General features: G+C 47.6%; 1 protein-coding gene across 3 annotated transcripts in view; it reads right to left on the minus strand.

The window, feature by feature from the left end:
• DAZAP1 (DAZ associated protein 1) overlaps positions 1-20,515 on the minus strand; it is a 41,269-nt gene that overhangs the window by 2,725 nt on the left and 18,029 nt on the right. The window contains exons 5-12 of one of the 3 annotated variants that reach the window (XM_020780945.3): positions 19,038-19,142; positions 15,370-15,418; positions 10,907-10,989; positions 7,416-7,569; positions 6,147-6,176; positions 4,513-4,653; positions 3,631-3,813; positions 38-127 (exon numbers count right to left, since the gene is read on the minus strand). In XM_020780945.3, the coding sequence (XP_020636604.3) occupies positions 48-127; positions 3,631-3,813; positions 4,513-4,653; positions 6,147-6,176; positions 7,416-7,569; positions 10,907-10,989; positions 15,370-15,418; positions 19,038-19,142 (825 nt within the window). In that variant the 3' untranslated portion in view covers positions 38-47. The remainder of the gene's footprint in view (positions 1-37; positions 128-3,630; positions 3,814-4,512; positions 4,654-6,146; positions 6,177-7,415; positions 7,570-10,906; positions 10,990-15,369; positions 15,419-19,037; positions 19,143-20,515) is intronic. The other 2 variants (XM_020780944.3, XM_078379062.1) reach the window with 2 other exon arrangements.

The following is a 20,515-nucleotide window of genomic DNA, read 5'->3' on the forward strand; positions in this document are numbered from 1 at the left end:
AGACAAAATGATTGGGTGTAAAATAGGTGCCACCTACCTAAGGTAACTCACTTTTCAGCCTGAGCATAAGTGTGTAAACAAAGTATGGGCCCGAAGCCTGAAGGGTCTTGAACAAAGGCACCCAGCCCTGGTGAGAAACGGAGACCGGGGTGACTAAACCCCCCAAGAGAGCCCTGCACACAATCTGTCGTTCTCGTGGAAAAGGGGGGGGAGCGAAGCAGACTTACCCACATGCAACGCCCAGGGAGGCCCTGGTCGGAGACGGTGACGGGCACTTGGGAGAAGCTACTATAAGGGAAGGGCTGGGCGAGGAGGGCCCCAGCTTTTGTCTATAAGCCCTTTGGGAAGGGGTCTTAGAACGGGGGTGGTGGTGGTCATTAAAAGTGAATAAGCACAGACTGAAAGCAGGAGAAGGTCACCCCTCTTGATACAAAGAGGTTGCTTTCGCAAGGATCTGCCACAGAAGAACCCTTCAGGATGAAATCGTAAATGCGGGAGCATCGTGATACTGGTGATTCATCGGGCTGTGCATGAAACCCCTTCATTTCTGGGCATGTTCTGTTCAAAGAATCCACCGCTGTCTTAAGAGCCAAGGGGGGTTCCATCTCTTCCTTCCCCAGAATGTTATGTCTTAGGAAGGATTTACACCCTGGTGTTCCCTTTCTTTGACCCTCCTGTTTGTCTCCCTCGCGTGCTCCATTTTTTTATCACCCGCCCCGTTCAAGTATTCTGAATGATGGAATAATAGAATAATCCCTCAAATAAAAACTACAGGAACACTCGAGGGATAGGATATATCTCCAGAGGGGAAAAAAGAGGGTGGGGGAAAGAGCCTGAAATTTGTATGATAAATGCAAGGGGGTGAATGCAATTTCATAAAAATCTAAATCCTATTTTTAAAAAACCCTGCAGTTTTTTTTTCTTTTCTGCTCTCTACTGTAGCTCTGTTTGAGCTTAAACCTGGGAACTAAAACAGGGTTTTCTGCAAAAATGCAGACTCGTGGGACAAAATGTGGGAACAAGAGCGAATTCCTTGTCCATCACTCCTACTTCTCTCAAAAAAACCTGGCCACCTTCTCCAGAACTATGATGGGAGGGAAAATGGCCAGCTGGGGTGATGTTCAGGAGGACGGTCGGTTTTCATGCAACCGGGTAGAGAAACCTCTTGACTGAAGGCTTAATGAGAAGCCCCGGTCAATGTCCTGCTCGGCCCAACTCAAAGGGGGTGAGAGGAAAAAATAGAACCACGTTGGGTAGAGCATTTCCACCAGGTCTTTCCCTGGGATGGTTCCGATTAGCAACAAATATCCTGACGTCAGATCATTTCTTTGCTTCCTCAAGCGTTTTTCTCAAAACTTTCTCTTGGCATGGCCACTGCCCTCATGTGAGAGGTTAATTCTGGGCACCTCCCAACTTCTTCGAAATCCCACTCAGGGGTAGCTTATCCATGGTCTGCATCCTGCCGTCCTTTTCTGGATGGTCTCCTGGTTTTGCATCGCAGAATGAGCAAAAGCAGGACAAAAACCCAGGTATCAGGAAACCCAACCTTTCTCTAGAGGAGGAGATCCGCCGCTGAAGCATTCCAGACAGCTGGCCATCTAACCTATGTCTGAAAGCCTCCAACCACTGTCAAGGTGTTCTTCTTAATGGTGATCCTAATCACGGGCCAAAAATTATGACTAAGGCTGACTCTTTCCAAGGTGCTCCAGATAGAGAGCACTCAGAAGTGGCTTCCCGTTCTCTTCTTCTGGAGCACAGAGAGACCTGGGACTGAATCTAGCTGGCCCAAGGCCACCCAGGCTGGCTCTTCTCCCAGAAGGCCCAGTGGGGGATTCGAACTCTCAACCTCTTGACTCTGCAGCTAGCTACCTAACTCACTGAGCTATCCAGCCAGTTTCCTAAGGATCGCCTAAGTTGTCTAAGGAGCCCTCTCTCACAGAGACCTGTTTTACTTATGGCATCCCTCAGTTAAAGCTTGGCTTTTGTACAGAAGATTGGGGGGAAACTTGCCGACTCAGGTTTCATCGATCTTTAATATCCAGGAGGAGCAACCCAGGTTTCAGGGAAGGTGTTAACTATTCTTTCCTAAACCCCAACCGGTCACAGAGCTAGACTTGCACACTCATTGAAAAAAAAAAGCAAGAGCAAAATACAGTATTAATTGAAAGGGTTGTTAAAAAAAACCCTAGGAAAATGGAAAGGGTTTGTCACTGAGGGCCACAGGACCTTTCCATGCATCCACTCTGGATTTCTCGCCTTGTTAAACAACCTAGAAGTAGAGAACTTCATAACTGTCTTTTAAGGAGAAAGGTGGGATGAAAATATTTTAAATAAATAAAATAAATAACATATGCTGATCTGCTTACGGGTCTTTATTTTATTTATTTATTTATTTATTTATTTATTTATTGGACTTATATACCGCCCCATAGCGCTACAAGCACTCTCCGGGCGGTTTACAATTTTTTAATTATACAGGCTACACATTGCCCCCCCAGCAAGCTGGGTACTCATTTTACCGACCTCGGAAGGATGGAAGGCTGAGTCAACCTTGAGCCAGCTACCTGGGATTTGAACCCCAGGTCGTGAGCACAGTTTTAGCTGCAGTACAGCGTTTTAACCACTGCGCCACGAGGCTCTTTAAACATGGGGGAAAAGGAAACGGTGTTATCGCAAAGAAATGGATCGCCAGTGGAGTGCAGACTAAGAGATGGAAATGAAATCTATAAAATCTAAAACTGCAAAGGGGGGACCGGTTCCGAGCAGAGTTCAACAGAAGGGCCACAGAGCCTCAGGTAGCACAGGTACAAAACTAGGAGGACGGCTTGGTCTGAGGATGGGCATGAACTCTACCCTCCTGGGGTGGAAGGAAAGAGAATGTCTTGAGACGGTGGAGCTGCAAGGCCTCAGAGGCGTGAGCAACTCTTGCCTGGTTCCCAAGGACAGCCCCGGGGTGCGTGGGAACGACTGAGGCGACTCAGCTTGGAAACCGCACTGGCTGTGTTTTGACTCAGGAGTCCACAGGCGGAGGGGTGGAAGGAGGGATGGTTCCTGCAACGCTGCAGCTCACATGATAGACACTTTGGGCTAGTGACTAGGTTTTCCTGCATCCCTTCCCATTTTCTATACACACACACACACACACAAAAATCCTCCGAAGGTCATCTCCAGGCCTTTACGCCTAGAGACACAACAGACCACCAAATTCATCGTTCCCAGGGGCCCCCTTTCCGTTCCTCAGGGATAACGACAGTGGCAACTTGGTAGTGACAAGACATCCGATTTATCCCGCTCTGACATGTTCCCATGCTCACCACCCAGGACAGCCCTGTTTGGATCTCACAAATTAAGTGCCCTCGCCTGGTGCAGATTAATGGAAAGTCTCCACCTTCAAGGCCGCTGAGAAAACAGGTAGTCCTCCTTCCCCAGCTTTTATTTTTAGAGGTGAAAACGAGGCCACAAATGCAGTGGGCATTTTAGAGATTTCTGTAGGCATCGTTTGCATGAAAACCCCCTAAACCTGTTTGCCATCAGGAGCTGGGATCGACAAAAGGAAAGGGATCGGAAAGGGGGGGGGGAGAAAGCAGGGACACAGAAACTCTCCTGGGGTCCCCCCTGAAAACCACTTACCAAACTGAGTATAGGGGAAATCTGGCTGGGCCGTCGGTGGCTTGCTCATGTCCTGAGTGGGCTGAGATGGCGGTGGTGGAGGCGGAAAGGCGAGTGGTGCTGCCCCTGGGGTGGCAGGCGGAGGAGGGACGCCGGGAGGGGCGAACTGGTCTGGTGGAGGTGGCGGCGCGCCATATCCAAAACCTGGAGGAGGCAAAAGAAGGGCGGGACGCATCACCACAGGATCACCGGAGAGGCAGAGAAAGCTTGCCCGTGTCCTTCACCACGGAAGGGATGACCCGCCTTAGGAGAAGAACCCTTGGATTCTCCTCCTCATTATTAAGAGACTTGCAGGGCTGAGAAGCGAACAGTTCAACCAAGCAAAGCAGAGTGTGCTGCTTCTGACCCGACCCTAGCGCTTAAAGCATTCTTTGGGTGAAACCTCACCTCAGCGAGCTGTGTACAGTACTCAATTTACCCACCTTGGAAGGATGGAAGGCGGAGTGAACCTCGAGCTGGGATTGAGCCCGGACTGTGAGCAGAGTTGGGCTCCAGGACTGCAGTTGAACCCCTGCAGCAGGAGACTCTTTCCAAGAGCCCATGCGGGGTAATATAATGAAGGCCCCAGGTCTTGGGTTCAAATCCCTACACCGAGTAGCCTTGCACTAATGGGATACCCCCCTAACCTTAAAAGGTTGCTTGTCAGTGTTATATGAACTAAGGGCGGGACAAAAATCTGCTCCCCGGAGCTTAGAAAACTTCTTTTTTTTTTGGCTTGTGACCCGTGCCCATTGGGATTCTGGGAGTCGCAGTCGGGGAAAAGCAGAGGTGCAGCTTCCACAAGATGGGACGAAGATGTGGGAGGGAAGAAACAAGAGCCAGGAACGGTCTGGGTATCCTTACCGAAGGGTGGAGGAGTGCCGTATCCCTGGGGGAAGCCCTGCGGTGGTGGGAATCCTCCTGGAGGTGTCGAGACGATGTATGAGGTAAAAGGTGGCGGTGGTGGAGGAGCGCCTCGCCCTGGAGGAGGGGGCCCGTAGCCACCTGGGGAGGAAGAGGAGACGATGAGAAGCAGACCATACAGAAAAGGGGAGCCAGTCCCCAGAGACAGGAGGGTCCCCTATTGCACAGCAGGCAACATTTGCCCACATGCATCCTGCTGGCATCACACGGTTATCCTGTCCCTTCCGATGCAGGCGCTGACCTTTGATGGGGCACCATTTTAATCCCCCCCGCCCATTCAGCCCTGATGCAGCTTTAACGGGGTGCCGGACCCTTATTTAGACAAAACAGCCGTCCCGTACAGGGCACCTGGCACCTTCCGGAGCGACATGTTTAAAACATGTGCCATTCCTAAACCACAAGGGGCCACCCTGGGCTTTTCTAGCCCTAGACAGTACCGTTTGAAACACACACCAGAGGCTCTCCCCAAAAAACCCAGATGCAATTCGCTAGGGATACTTGTGCGTTTCTGGGTCTGAGTAGCTTTTTAAAATGAACTTTTCCCCCAGACAAGAGGGAGGGGTTGGGGGGTCCCAAGTCATTGAAAAGAAAACCCAACAGCCCTGAGTCTTAAGTCCGACTTGACAGCAAGTCCGACAATTCAGGTCCCCCTCCCTGCAATTCTCTACTACAATAGGATGTGCTGTCCATTATATTTAACAACAACAAATCAACATATATTCTTTAAAAGACCCGAAGACAATTCCAATTCCTTTCTGAGGGGCTGATACATCCCCTAAAGGATCCTGGCCCTGGAAACACATGTGGCCACAGGAGTCTTTGCGTCCCTACTGTCTAGCACACAGGGCATATAAACTGAGACATAGGACAAAAGATTCAGGGGTGAGTGTGTAAATTAATACAAACACAATTTACACAAATGATCCCAAGGGATAACAGGCACTCTCTTCGCACATTTCAAAGTAAACAGTTCTCTCCCTCATTTTCCAGACTCAGTAAATTAAAAGGAATTTTAATTTAATGGATTAATGGACAATAGGGTTGTTCCCCTAAAAAAAGTCACTCCCTGAAACAACTTTTTTTGAGGTCACTTCTACGTCTTGAAACGTGTGTGATATATATTTTTAGCCCAACGATCAGGGAGAAAAGTGTCTCACCCAAAGATAAGAGGAAAACTTGGTTTCCCTTTTAAAGGCCACAAACTCACAGTTTAATTTGCCTCTGAAATGCAAAATAAACTCTTGCATAAATGGCATTAAGATGCACAGCAGGTTCTAGCGGAAAGGCAGATCAGCCTAAGAAAGGGCATCACGTCCGAGCTGCTGAGTAAGCGAAAAAGCTAATAAAACATGAAAAACTGCAGACGAATAAGCCACGGAGGCTCTTAAAATCTGGCATGGCTTTCCGATTCTTTCCCCTGGATCCAGCAGTTAAGACTGCTGAAAAGAGAGATATCAAGAGGTGCAGCGGGTGGATTTTAAATATTTTCTTCTTCACTGGTTCAGCCTCACTTCTCAGCTGCTTTTTAAGACAAAACTCTCTTCACCCATCTGAAACGCCAAGAACATACTCACCGAGTGCTTGTCCGGCTGGTACCCACATACCTAAGGGTGTGAGGGAGGGGAGAGGGAAAAAAGGACACACACACAGAAGAAGAGCAGGTCAAGCCTCTGCAGCTGTTTCATCAGAAGAGTGCAAGGCACAATCATTTCAGAAAGACAGCGGGGATATCAAGAAATAAAAGACAAAGGCGGACCCGACCCAGAATTATTCTGAAGCCAAGGCTTCTGGGTGGGGGAAGGGGGAGGATCCCAGAACACACACACACACACCCAAGATGCAGCTGGGAAGCCTGAAGACCGAGAGGCTCACGTATGAACCCCTGGAGGAAGCGCCACGGTGGAGGCCTGTGGCTCAAAAGCAAAGTGTGCTGCTTGCACACCACCCTGTAGCACTTAAGGCACCCTCTGGGTGGTTTCTAATTTAATTACATAGGCTACGCACTGCCCCTCGCCCTCCAACAAGCTTTATCAGCCTCAGAAGGGTGGAAAGCTGAGTCAGACCCTGTGCCCAGGATCGAACTCAGGTCGTGAGCAGAGTTTTGGCTGCAGTGCTACAGTTTAAGCCCCGCGCCACGGGCCTCCTTAAAAAAAAGGCACGGCCATCACGCCACTGCCCAGAGCCACACAGACACAGCCAGAGTGGAATGGCCCAAAGGAAAACTTGTGTGGCGTCCTTTCCCTCTAAAGTGTTTCTGGGGATCAAATGCTGCTGATGAAGTTTGACACTGCAGGGAAGAGTGGAAGCTTGCTCTTCTGGCTATCCGAGCAGGTATATTTTCTGCCTCCAAGGTCTCAGGCAGAGGAGCTGCCATCTCCAAGCAGCGATATGTGGGTGGGTGGGTGAGAGAGCAGAACTTCTGCTAGCCAGGACAGGAGGAAGTGGCCCAAGTCCACAGTCTCACAGCCCGAGAGCTCCTCTTGACGTGGGGGCGGCCCATCTGCGCAACCTCAGAGCCATTCTAGACATGAGCTTTGGACCAGAAGAGGTCTTCGCAGGAAGCACGGCAGGATCCTCTTCCACCAGAGACACCCGGATCCTGGGACCTTGCTGGGCTAACCACCCAGTGGTGCTTTCCTGAACCCTCAACGTGCCGGAGCGCCTGCAGGAAGCCAAAGCGCCGGACGCATGGCTCCGAGGCTGAGCCCCAGTTTGGCCGGGAAGACGGGCCACCGCCATCAAGAGGGAACGCTTTGCTCAAATGGCTCCCCCGTCATCTGTATCGAGGCAACCCCAAGCTGCCCTGGACCCTGAAGCCCGACGGGGGGAAAAAAGAGGCCTACCCTGAGGTCCGTAGCCTTGCTGCCAGGTGGGCGGATGCTGCCCTGCCCAGCCATTGGCAGCACTTGGCAGGATCCGGCTCCCCCATTGGCTGGCACCTGTGGGTCCAGGGGTCTGGCTCTTGCTATCCCGAGGCTCGGCCCGCTTCACCTCCACCTAGACAAAGAAGGTCCAACACTCAGGAGGCGGAGGCTGTGAGTCAGCTTTAACCCCCCCCGCCCTTCACACACACCCTTAAATTACACTTAAAAACTATTATCTTAGCATCTTATGACTCACAGCTAAGTGCTTTAGAAATATATATATATATATATACACACAAAAATATATATATATTACAAACTTATTTTTAAGGACTCTAATTCAGGAAAAGTCAATGTTTCTCAGGTACGACGGAGATCTGAGTAAGCCACTCTAAAGGTCTTGGGGTTCATGGGTGGTTAGGATTAAACACATTGTCGTGTGTGATTTTATTTCTTCACTTCCTCATCTTCAGTCTCCCCACCCCACCCCGGTCGATTAACACTTGCCTTATGCAAGCCACGCACAGCTTTGCTTCACATGTGGGAAAAACTGGGCTTACAAGTGAAGCGGGAGAGAACATTGTGAAAAAGGGACTGGGGCTTTAGCCAGACCCTGGGGAGGGATGCTTTGGAGAGTGGGGGGAATGAGGAAAACAAGTGGGACCGACACCAAAACCCACCACTAAAACTGCCAGGTCAGCTTTGTTCATACCTGAGAAACACACCTTTGGTTTCCAGTTGCTTTCTTTTTTTAAATTCCTCTTTGAAACTTAAGATTTTAAAATTATTATAATTATTATTATATTATTAATACTATTATTTAAAAGTCTAATGGAAGATATAGACTTACCTTTCCCAGGCTAACGCTTAAAGAACCTCAAATAACTCAAACAATGTCAGAAGGAATGGATGTGATAAGAGAACCTTACATTACATCTAACAAAAAAAAGGTAAACAAACATGCAGGTAATAAAAAAAATGGACAGTTGAGTCAATAAGAAGCAAAACCTTCATACTGTGTTAAGTCAGGGGGGAAGTGGAGGTTGACACTAGTATGCTCGCTGCACCCCGTTTTCCTGGAGAGGTCTGGCCTTAGCCAGGTCCTGCTTGGATTACTGTAACACAGCCTACATGGGGCTGCCCTAAGAAAGGGTTTGGAAACTCCCATGGGTCTAAAATGCTGCAGCCAGATTAATTGTTCCAGCAGCTCCACTGGCAGCCGATCTGTTCCCAGGCACAATTCAAAGTGCTGGTTCTAAGCTATAAAGCCCTAAACGGCTTGGGTCCAAGGTATCTCCTATTCCTGTTGGATGCCCTCACCTTTTCCATTTTTTTTAAAAAAAATATTGTTATAATGTTGGATCCTCTTGAGATGGGGAAACAGCAATTTTAAATACAGCCACTAATTAACAAGTCCCCAACCAGATTCCTAGTCACGAGCCACTTGCATGACTCAGCACATGACTAAGAATTCAAGCAGAGAATCTTTAAAATTGGCAATTTGCACCCTGCAAATGTTCTATTGGATTCTGGCCACACATGATTTGATCAAATAAGCTGAGCTGAACTTCAGCTTAAAACTTGTTCTGGTGGCGGTGAAGGCGGAGCCCTCGGCTAAGCAAACCTGAGCCACGGCGGGAAGGTGGGAGCTGTAGTTCGAGAACACCCAGCGATTTCAAAGGAAGCTCCAGCTCATGACAGAGCGCACCAGGGACAATTGGGTCCTCCTCCGTTGGCACATAAATAAATCAAGATCCTTTAGATCGAAAAGGCCCAGGCCATGGTTTGAAGCACAAGGTGCAACAGCCTCCCTAGAGCGAAGCAGGCGGTGACGGGAGAACCTTGCAAGAAAACTCGAAAAGCAGGATGCCAGGATGCAGATGGAATAAAGACACATTCGCCTGTCTACTCTGGCCTGTGCTTATGCAAGGATGCATAAAATAACTAAAGGGAGTGAGTGATTATCATTGCCCTAAACTCTCCTATCTTGTTGAGTTATAGCTTCCATTTTTTTACTTGGGGAATTTTTTTGAAAAGCTAGACGGCTATAGGCATTTCTGAGCGGAATCCTCCCTTCTGTTTCCTCCTCTTTGGACGCCAGCACAAATTTATAGAGGTTGAGATGGGCCCCTACGATGCCTTCTTAAGTCACTTCTTGCGAAGCTCTGCTCGGAGGCGAACATCTCCCACTGAAATAAACCCCTTTTGCCCGTAAAAAAAAAAAGCTCTTGAGAGGGGCTGACAACACAGTATGAAGATGACAACAACCAAAAAAGGTCACTTAACTGCATCGTGGTTTAAAAAAAATACTGTTACAGATAAAAAGAATAGGTGGATTTGCATCAAAGTCTCACAGTAAGTGACCCCAATTTTTTTAAAAAATTTTGTTTTGTTTTGTTTGTAACCATTCCTTCACGATGATTGGCTGAAAGGTTTTGTTCAGATTAAGCTCTGAGAGGCCACCATGCGGGCCGCCTCTCCCCACTCCCCACCGAATCCCAGGTTGGAATATGAAATACAGGATCGTACATCTGAAGGAGTGGTAATGAGGAGCTGAGCCTTCAGCAACATAGAGATTTCACTGGCGCCGCTTTCCCGGCTACTCGCGGCTAGCTTGTGATCAATCTATACACAATCTCCTTTGTGTGAGCCTTTGAGGGCCAGGAAGCCTAGGTGAACAGCCATGGCGGGCATACCTTCCTGAAGAACACTCAAGAAGCACCTGCATGCTCTCTCTCTCTCTCTCTCTCTCTCTCTCTCTCTGTGAACAGGCCGTACAGAGGCAAATGTCCCCGATTTATTGCAGATGGTTTTCAGATCTATGACATTCTCGAACCCAAACGGTCTGTAAATCATTCAGCTGTGGATGCTCAGGGCACCCGTTCTCTAGGGATCTACCTTACGGAAGTTTTATGTTATGGGAAATGTAGGGAGATCTAATCCACCCATGCCACTGTGAGGGGTCACAAATCGGGCCCGACTCCTGTCACATGCCTGCACAGAAGATACACACCCGGGTATCCCTGGGGAAGACTGCTAGTCATAATAGAGGCAGTCAAGACCCATTTGATAAGCCATGGTTTATTGGGCAGAATCAACACCAGGCCTGCAACGTCCACCTCTTGCGTGTGGACAGAGCGCAAAGGAACAATGCCTCCCCCTTGGGAGGCGAGTGGGCTGAGAACCGACGGTTCATTGGCTCAAAACTATTCCTTTCAACATCAGCGGCTGTTTTTCAGGGAGGTCTGTCCGCCACGAACCAATCTTTTTCCCGAGCAAGGAGCGCCAGGGCAACCCAAGGCAGGTGGAGCATCCGTTCAAGATGGAGTTGTGTGACTCACTAAGTTCCAGAACCCAGTTTCACCCCCTTGGGGGCTTGCCGCCCGCCCCCTTCCTGTCCGCCAGCCAAATTGCTAGTTGCTCGAAGCCTCAGCTTGGTCTTAAGGTAAAATAAAACTACAACTACACACTTTTTTGCCCATGATGTCGTGAAAATGCATGTTGACAGCCTGGTCCACTGATTGTTCGTCCTCGAAAGTAATAAATCCAAAACCTAGCCAACGACGAAGAGTGAATCAAGGTAGCAGGGTGTTGTGACACAAAACAGGATGATGAACAGTCTTTGGGGCGGACCAAGGGTTCGAAAAAGGGTTTCAGGCCATCCAACGGTCAGCTCTTTGGGGCTTGGGGGAGGCAGGGAGTGGAAGGTGTACATTTAACTCAACGGAGAGCGTATTTAGTGCTGGCCTCTCCATAGACAATCTTGCTTTTGCAACTGAAATTCTTTAACCACCCAACTCAAGTCAACTGTTAATTCTACTCCCATGCAGGACAACTCGGAAAAGCCAAGTCACCGCTAGTTGCTGACATTCCTGCAAAACCAACTTCTCTAGGGGGTGGGGCAGGGTGGGGTTTTAAAAATAAATACCTTGCAATTTGATAAATTTAAAGGCATCCAAACAGTAACTCCTGAAACCCCAAATTTCCCCCTTGGTTTCACTTTGCTTTGCAGCTAGTGCTGACAGCAGCCATTTATTGTTCTAAAGCGTTCAACAGAAAATAATAAAACAAGGTAACACTCTCAGTAACAGTTAGTGTCTCGCTAAGCTGACCCAACATGGTTGGGTAAGCCCATGGAGCCTTAAAGTAGAGAAGATTCATACTTAAAAAGACACAAAGATACAGGCCAAGGTTGCAGCAGGTCAAAATTCTGCTGTCAGCAACAAGGAACAAATAGCATAAATAATAATTATGATAAATTGGTAGGGGGACAATTCTAAAAATTATTTCCTGCGCACAAGAGGATGACCCTAAACCAAGAAGCTGAGTTCAGCCAGGGTGGCCTCCAAAGGAGGAGCATATGTTTGATCAAAGGACATCGGTCTTAGCCGTACTGGAGTTGAAAGATGGGCAACGGCTGGACAGGCAATTTGCAAACATCCGATGCTTAAATCGTGTGTGTGTGTTGGGAGAGGAGAGGAATCAAGGGAACTACAGCACCAGCAAAACCGGACAGGTATTGCACAGAAGCAGAAGCAGAATGGTGTTTGTTTTACAAAGGCAGAGCCGGAAGGGACCCGATGGGTCAACCAGTCCAGCCCGTCAAGGAGCCCCCATGGGGGAATCAAACTCCCAACCTCTGGCTACGCAGACCTAAACCGCTGAGCTGAGTTGAAGGACAGAGGAAGGGGAAGAAGTGAAGGTTGAGAAAATGCACAAGATCTTGTCAATGAGAGGATCCACAACCGAAACATAGGAAACACTGTGATGGGCCTGAGGAGCTGCCACCACTTGAAGGGTGCTGTCGGACAAGATCACTCAACAGCTCTCCAGACCTCACCGTTGACTCAAAGGAAGAGAGGCCAGCCCACCTGACAGACCTCTCCGGGAGGTTGGGGAAAGAAAGAGAAGAAAGAGGATGAACAGATTTGGGACACGTTGCTACTGACCAGTCATGCTACAATACCTGGCAAACAAGGTGGGTTAAAAAAGATCTATGAGGTTTTAAAAATAAGAAGTTGGGCAGCATAGGATGAACTGCGTTGGTGGGGGAAGAAAATGTGAATTTTCCCCTCTTAGAAAGAAGGAAAGACCGTGGAGTTCTAAGACCCGACGGATAGGTAGTGGTCCTCCCAAGATGGAAGAGTGGCAATTTCGCATGTTGTGGGGCTCATTTGGGACCACAAATGAAAAATGCCTATTCGGAGCCAGTCTTGATCGAACCCGTAGCTCTTCTGCTGGTTTTATTATTAAGATGTTTTCCAAGACCAAAGCCGGCCAAAGATGCATGAGAGAAATGCAAAAATGACAGAAGATGTATTTCAGATCAGCAGGAATAACATACCCTGGGGAAGGCCTGGCACCCAGTCTCACTCCAGGAGGGAATCCTCACCCCTCCTGGGAGGCTTAGTTGGCCTCCTAGATGCCTCTTAAAGCAGCAGCTGGTGAAATACAGCTGGGAGAGAAGCCAGGCCCTGAGAAATGCTCGTGTTTAAAATTTTAGCTCAGGCTTGGAATTATTGGGTGGCTGCAAAGAAGCCAGGATTTAAAAGCAAAAGGGGAAAATAGGTTTGGTTTAGATAGTTTAAATGAACAAAACTAAGGACGAATGCCTGAAAACCATGGAGGATGGACTGTAGCCCCATCTGTAAGCCTCAAGGCGACACTCCACCAATCTAGCCAATCACATCTTTAACACAAAGGATACATATACAGGATCTTGCAGACTGTTTAAGTGGATGGGATTTGTGAAGATCTGAGGGCCTTCCGGGTGGAGAAATGGGGGTGGGGGGCTTATGGGCCCCCCTCTGTTCCTCCCTTCCACGGAGCTCTCTGCCCACGGTTTCATCTCAACAAGGCTCAGCCATTTAAAACTGGAAACAAGAAGTGAGGTTCCTGGAAGGACGACAGCCGCCAGGCAAGAATGGTGGGTTGTAAAAATGAAACACAGGACAGGAAAAGCAGAGACACTGGGTGAGGAAGGCAAAAGATATTTCCTGGGCTCATCTCTGTTGTCATTTAAATGGCATGTGTACATCCACATGATATTACAGAGTGAAGAGAAAAAGAACAGGGAATTGCAGATGCTACGGGAGGAGTGATTAGAGGCGTGCACTCCAAGCAGATTGCTTGCTGCCTAAATGTATGGTTCCACAGAATAAGTGCAGGCTCATCCCTGGCTGGCTGGCTGCTTCAGGTGAGGATGAATCAAGCTGGGCTCAAGAAGTTGTATCACAGTATTGTGGGTTGTGCTGCTGGCCCGGACCCCCTGTGTCTGGCAATGAACGGTGCACCCAGTCCTCCCAGCGCTGTGCTAGCGAGTGGAGCAGATGCCACCGTGGCCGCCTCTCCCTAACCCCAAACCTGTCCGGCTTCAGATTTGGCTGGATAGCTCGCTGCAATGCCGGTTTCCAGCTCACCGTGCTATTTGGGCAAGAGGTTTCCGATTTTTAAAAACCGGGAAATCGCAAAGGCAGGGGTGTGTGTGTTTAAAACAACGAACCCCCAAGATTAGGTCTGGATTTGGTTCGCTGAGAGGGTGGGATGGGCAGTTTTAAATAACTGGAAGGGTTCCTGTAGAAGGCATGGCACGGGAGAAGATGCTGCTCTCTGCTAGGCCACTGGGTTTTTCTGTTGAAACAGTTCAAGGCCTTTGCAAAATATATGGAGGCATAAAAGAAAAAGCCACCTTCCTCCTTCACCAAACGCTGACAACTTGGGTTGATATTCTCAGTACAAGAGAAGGCCCGGCCCCCTTTTTCTGTTTGTGCAAATGGCCTGTACCTCTGTGATCCTCTATCACCTAAAAAGAAAGAATCTAAAGAGAGATTTATCACAGAACAAGTTCACAGAGAGGAGAAAAGAAAAGGTGGGGGAAAGAAAGGAAGAACTTAACGTTTACTGTACTTTTACTATGAAACACTTAAATATGCCACTAAGGATGTATGTCTAAATTAAAAACAAAAACAAAAACACAATAAATTAAAACAAAAGGAGACTTAACAGCTTAATCAGTATGAAGTGAGGAATTTATAAACACTGCTTTAAATAATGGAATCAAGAGGGAGAAGTGTACAGTTCAGATGGCAAACTCAGTTCCAGCGTGTTTGTACATGCGACTGAGGAGCTTCTTACAACTGGCAGGGGGTGACGTTTTGGAAAACATTGCTTCTAGAAATGAGACACAACAGTGGTGCAAACGGAGAGCCGGGCAAGGTGAGCTTACCCAAGCGTATCGGGCTGGGGGGGGGGGAGACACTGAAATGATGCTCCGTCACTCACAGAAATGCAGCATCTCAAGGTTAAGCCAGGAACTGCACAGATGTACAGCCACAAAATGACACAAGCAACCATTTACAAATGTGGGTTTTGGCCCTGAATTTTGGCCTTGGCCATTTAATGAAAAAAAAAACAAGCAAAGAAAGGTGGGGGGGACCAACGAGGAAACACGAAGCAACATAGGTTCTAGTCGTGCGGATGGGGACAACTGCAATCTGAATAGAATTTTGATGGTCTCCCCACTTTTTTTTTTTTAAGAGCAGGGAAGAACAAGATCTAAACTCAGCCATTCCAGGTCATTCCCTCTCACTTCATTTTCGAAGCAAGCAGCTGAACGCAAGTGCCTTCCATATTATTTATAGGCAACCTTCTTTTTTGGGATGTAAGGGGCTGGTGGGTGGTGGCGGCAGGGAACAGCAACAACGCATGCAATGTTGGACTTCACAGCAGTGACACACCCAATGAGCCTGGATGAAACCCCTCCATGAAGTGGTTTGTTCGGTGAAATAATTTATTGAGCCAATGAATGAAAAGTAACATCATTTTTGGGGGGAGGTGTGCCGGGGAGAGAAAGAGATGGATGCGGTAAAAAGTTTGCCATCTGACATAGGGAGAGGGGAAAGAAGTTTCGAGGGCAAACTAGATTCTCCTTTACCTCGCGGCCGCTGCTTCTCTGCATCATAGATCATCACCACTTCAGTGACCTGGAAAAGAAAAGAAGCAAAGTCACCGTGTGATCAGGCGACGAGCAGCAGGAGGGTGGGGAATGGCAGGGGCTGGATCACAAACCAAACCAACACACAATTAAAAGCCTGATGCATCATTGTTAGTATCTATATGGTTTAGGTAAGTGGGGACGTTGAAAATAAATGGCTTTTTTTTTCAGCACAGACTCTGACACAGGCGAACCCCTGCCCTTCTCTCTGGGTACTGATCAATGGCAGGGCTGCGTGAAGTTGGTTCCACAGGGGTTGTTGGGCTGCAGTGGAGAGCCATTGGCTAGTGCTGACGGGCACTGGGGAGTCCAACCAACATCAGAATGCAGCCTTTTAGGCACCAATGATGGAGAACAGACCGTCCGGATGTGTTCAAGCCCCCCCCCCCGGGTTAGTTTGGGTCTCCCACGTCAAGGAGGGAAAGAAAGATCCAGGCTTTGGAGGAAAGGTTTACTCTCATTGGGATACCTCATCACTCTTCGACTATCTCCGACTGTGGGATTCGTCCTAAGCTCAGGAGCTGGGATCTAAAATTTCCAGTTCCAAATTATCTAGCAAATGATCTAGAAAACACGTTCAGGGGTTCCCAACCTTGGGTAACCGAAGTGTTCTTGGAGTACGGTTCCCAGAAATCCTGGCCAGGCGCATCTAGTGGTGGAAGCTTACAATTCGAAAGCATCTGGGGATCCGAGGTTGGGAACCACAAGCTAAGAGGGGAGGTTCGGTCTGTGCAAAGCGCAACAGAGAGAAACCAGACCAACTCCGAGGCTTTTGGGCTAGTTTCTTTCTGCCCTGAAAGCCGTGGCGCTTCCCTTGGGGGAATACTTCAGGGACCAAAGGGCTACTCATGTAATGAAAGAGGATCTGCTTGGAGAGGCTGACGGCGACATTTCAGCCCTAATCTAACATGGCATTTATCAGGGTACAAGTTCCGGAGTGTCAATACAAACAGGAATCCTTTTAATGTGGGTAAATTCCCCTTTGGGACACACCCGAGCACATCCTGTCGTCTGTCCCCTCCCAAGAGGAGGGTCAGATTTCTGAGGCTCTCAGGCCAAAGCAGCCATTCATCCCTTCGCCAGCAAACATCAGAGCTTAGTTTACGACTGCCATGATCCCCCTTGGCAAGGCTGACGGGGGACGCTGGGAATGGCGATCCAAAACGGATTGATGGATAGATAAGTACTTCCAAACTCTGGTGAACACATCACAAGTTTAGAGGGTTTTCTTTTGAAGAGACTAAGCCCATTTTACACAAGCAGCAAAACTGAATATTAGGAAAGGTTATGAATGGGTTGTTAGGGTCATTTAAAAGAAAATGGCCACCCTTTGAGTTTTTTTCCACAGAACTAAAATTCAATTTTTGCCAAAGGGGGGGGAGAAGAGTGGAGATCTGAGAATGGGCCAATGGATACAAAAACAGTCCTCATCAGCCCCCCCTCTTCCTCCCACTGAATCCTCAAAGTCTCAAGAATTTTTTATTTTGAAAAAGCCTGTTGCCAGCCTTCATGATAGAAGGTTAAGGAAACAGGCACCATGGATGGTCCATGAAGCTTTAGAAACTAAGGTGGACATTTGGCACAGCTTCTAAGTCATACAGAAAGCTGACACATGAACTTTCTAGACATGGTCTCGCCCTTCCTCCATCCCTTACTTTCAAGTGGATCTCACCTCCTCGTCCCTATAAGACCAACCTCCATTTGGCAAAAAAGAAGAAGCAGGGAGAAGGCATAAAAAACAACAAAATTTGGGGTGGGGGAAACAAGGATTTTTTTCCAGGCAAAACTGCTTATTTATTTATTTATTTATTGGACTTATATACCGCCCCATAGCGCTACAAGCACTCTCAGGGCGGTTTACAATTTAATTATACAGGCTACACATTGCCCCCCCCCCCGCAAGCTGGGTACTCATTTTACCGACCTCGGAAGGATGGAAAGCTGAGTCAACCTTGAGCCGGCTACCTGGGATTTGAACCCCAGGTCGTGAGCACAATTTTAGCTGCAGTACAGCGTTTTAACCACTGCGCCATGAGGCTCCTATTCATACAGTCTCTCTGCATGGTACTTACTGATGCCTTAAAACAGGCACCAGGTTTCTGGAGCAGAGAGACGAGTAGAGACCACTGGAGAATTGAGAATCATCCTGCTATTGAAGGAGTGCACCAGACTTTCTCAAAGGTGGATGCTTTGGACCACATCTGTCATCAACAATAGCCAGGATGGCTAACGGTCAAGGGATGACCGATGCTGTAGTCCAGAATAGCCACAAAGATCCAAGTTGCAGGAGGTAAAGACAATTTCAGGCAGCACCCTGTTGTCATGACTTACCTGCCCTGTGCGAGTGGGAGAGAAAGAATGAGAGGGGACCGAGGGACAGAATTACAGCCATTTGAGAACAGAGCTAGGGCAGGGGGGACCTCTACCCAATTCAAAGAGATGTGATTGCTTAAGGAGAGAGAGCTCGAGTCAGGACAGAGACTCCATGGAAAAGCGGCTCCAAGAGCGGGCTGGTGTTTTTATTGGAAGCCAGGCCGTCTTCTTTACACCTGGGAAAGGGGCTTGAGCAAAGTTGTCAACAGTTGGGCAAGAAACAGACCCACACGCACACCTATTCCTACTATATTCTGCCGTTGTGTTGAATTTTAATTATTCCAAGCTGCTTTGGAAGGAAGACCTTATAGAGTCCTAGAATTATGGGAGTTCAACAGGGCCTATGAAGCCATCAAGTCCGACCCCTGCTCAAGGCAGGAACCCAAATCAAAGCACTTCCTGGTTGTTTGTCAAGAGAGCTGTGTTACTTCTGTTGCAACAGAAACAAGAGGGCTTTTGTAGAGCGCAGCTCACTTCTCCAGGTCCAAAGTAATGAACTGAGCGACAGCCCGCAGCTCACAAAGGTTCTTTGCCAGATAAAACCTGCTAGTCTTTGAGGGATCACAAGACTGTTTGTTTTATTCTCTAGCTGTTCCATGGGAAAAAGGTCTTACCCAAGGTATTTCACCCTAAAAGATCCATTAACTTTGCCCTAAGAAAAGGACAGATTTGGACCCCAAACAGTACCACTCTCGGAAGCTGTATGCACGCCAGAAGCACAGCCAAGATTTCAAAATGAAACAAAAAACACTCCAAGGTGTTTTCTACTTTCACCACGATCATTATCATCATCTTAGAACTGTAGGGATCCTATGGATTATTGAGTTCAGCCCCTGTCAAGGAGGCCCAGTGGGTAATTGAACTCCCAACCTCTGGTTCCACAGCCACCGACTGAAACCACTGAATTATCCAGGATGCTGAGTTCATAACAAACTCTTCACTTTGAGAAGGTGAAAAACATGGGTTGAAGGACCTTTATAACTAACTAACTAACAATTACTTTTAAAAGTAATTGGATTTTTACTTTCTCAATTAATGTTTTGTTTTGGTTGATGGGTTAACAATCTGAGTTGGAGGACCAAACAATCATTTCGGCAAATGGAATTATTGCTTAATACACGGACTGGCTAACAAAAAAGCCAGCATGACCTCTGGAAATGGGTGAGAACAGAAATCTGCCTACTACTATTTTTATGGCAGGAAATTAGGAAGGAGCCTTCTTTCTAGAAACTCACCACGCCGAACTTCTTGAAGTATTCCCTGAGCTCTGTCTCGCCACAGTTGTGAGGGATCCCGCCAACAAAGATTTTATTAGATTTATTATCACTCCGCGATCCTTTCTGTGGAGACAAAAACAAAAAAGACAGAGAGAAAGCGAGTTGCTCTGAGACCAAGACTCATCTCTCAAAATAGAATTTTCTGTGTGTGAGCGAGGTTGGATGGCTCCAGCAATGAATGAATGCCTGGAGCGCTTAAAGATTTCTTGCCCAGCCTTGTTCTTTCTCAAGTTCCCCAACATGGTCAAAGTGGCACATGCTCTGGCAGAAAGATTCAGGAGCATTAGGGCGAGTCCTGCCTCATGGGGAAAAGATGGGCATTCAGACTTAAGAGGATATTTGATGGCTTGAGGTGGAAAGGCAGTGGAGCACTGCTGGGATTAAGAGTGAAGCAGAAGCAACCCATGGCTTCTCCTCCGTTCCTTTTGCTACCAATTTTGTTTTTAGAAGGCTTTTGCTCGAAACGAAAAGGCATAAAACATCAGCTGGGGTGTTCAGCAGACTTTTGCTGGGGTGCAACTTATGTAGCAGACCAGCACCCAGTGGGAAGGGCACTACCATACATTACTTAATGAGAACAGCAAAGGCAAGAGGCGAACATATAGCTCAACTCCCCAATGTTTTAAAGTTGATGCCTTTCCTGGCCTGAACTAATCAGTGTTATTGTTCTTTTTATTATCCCGTGGCCAGAAGTGTTATTGTTCTTTTTATTTTCCCGTGGCCAGAACTCCACTGGGGATTTCCAAAACTCAAATGCAACTGCAAAATCCACAGGGGTGAACGGTTAATTAACAAATTGCTGCTTGAATTCCTGGTCATGCGCCAAGTTGCGCAACTGGCGTAAGACCAGGAATACAAGACCTGTTCAGATAGACGTTTATTACAGAAACTACAGAGACGACATATCTTGTTGCATATATCTGCTACTGCTCTTATTTTAGACTTTTTTTCTTATTCTTTAGTCCCTTAGAACGTTTTATTACTGTTCTGTAACTCTTTCCTGAGTGTATTAAAGACAAAATTATTTTAAAAGGATGCAAGCAGCATCTTGTTAATTAGCAATAATACATTGCTGGGGTTTATGAAACTGACTTACGCTGGTTTAAATCCCCAAAAGGAGTCTAGCTAGCGGCCGGTGTGGACTGCTGATGGATTGTACTTGCCATCATCTTTCTCCAGAACAGCCCAAAGTCACAAATGCCTGTGTTAGTGATTTACCACTTTTATGGTTGCTCCAACTGTAATTCTTATTACCATTTCTCATCACAACTGCGATAAAGGGGAAAAACTTTTAATAGTACAAATACCAAGAATAAGTATTCACTGGGCAGGCACACGTGAACAAGCAGTGTGCATCCCAGAAAATTTAGTATCCGGCCCCTGACTCTCAAAAGGCAGTGTGTCAGCATGTACCTGTTGATAGCAGCTGAGCATCC

Source organism: Pogona vitticeps, chromosome 7, assembly GCF_051106095.1.
Source record: "Pogona vitticeps strain Pit_001003342236 chromosome 7, PviZW2.1, whole genome shotgun sequence".
NCBI lineage: Eukaryota > Metazoa > Chordata > Lepidosauria > Squamata > Agamidae > Pogona > Pogona vitticeps.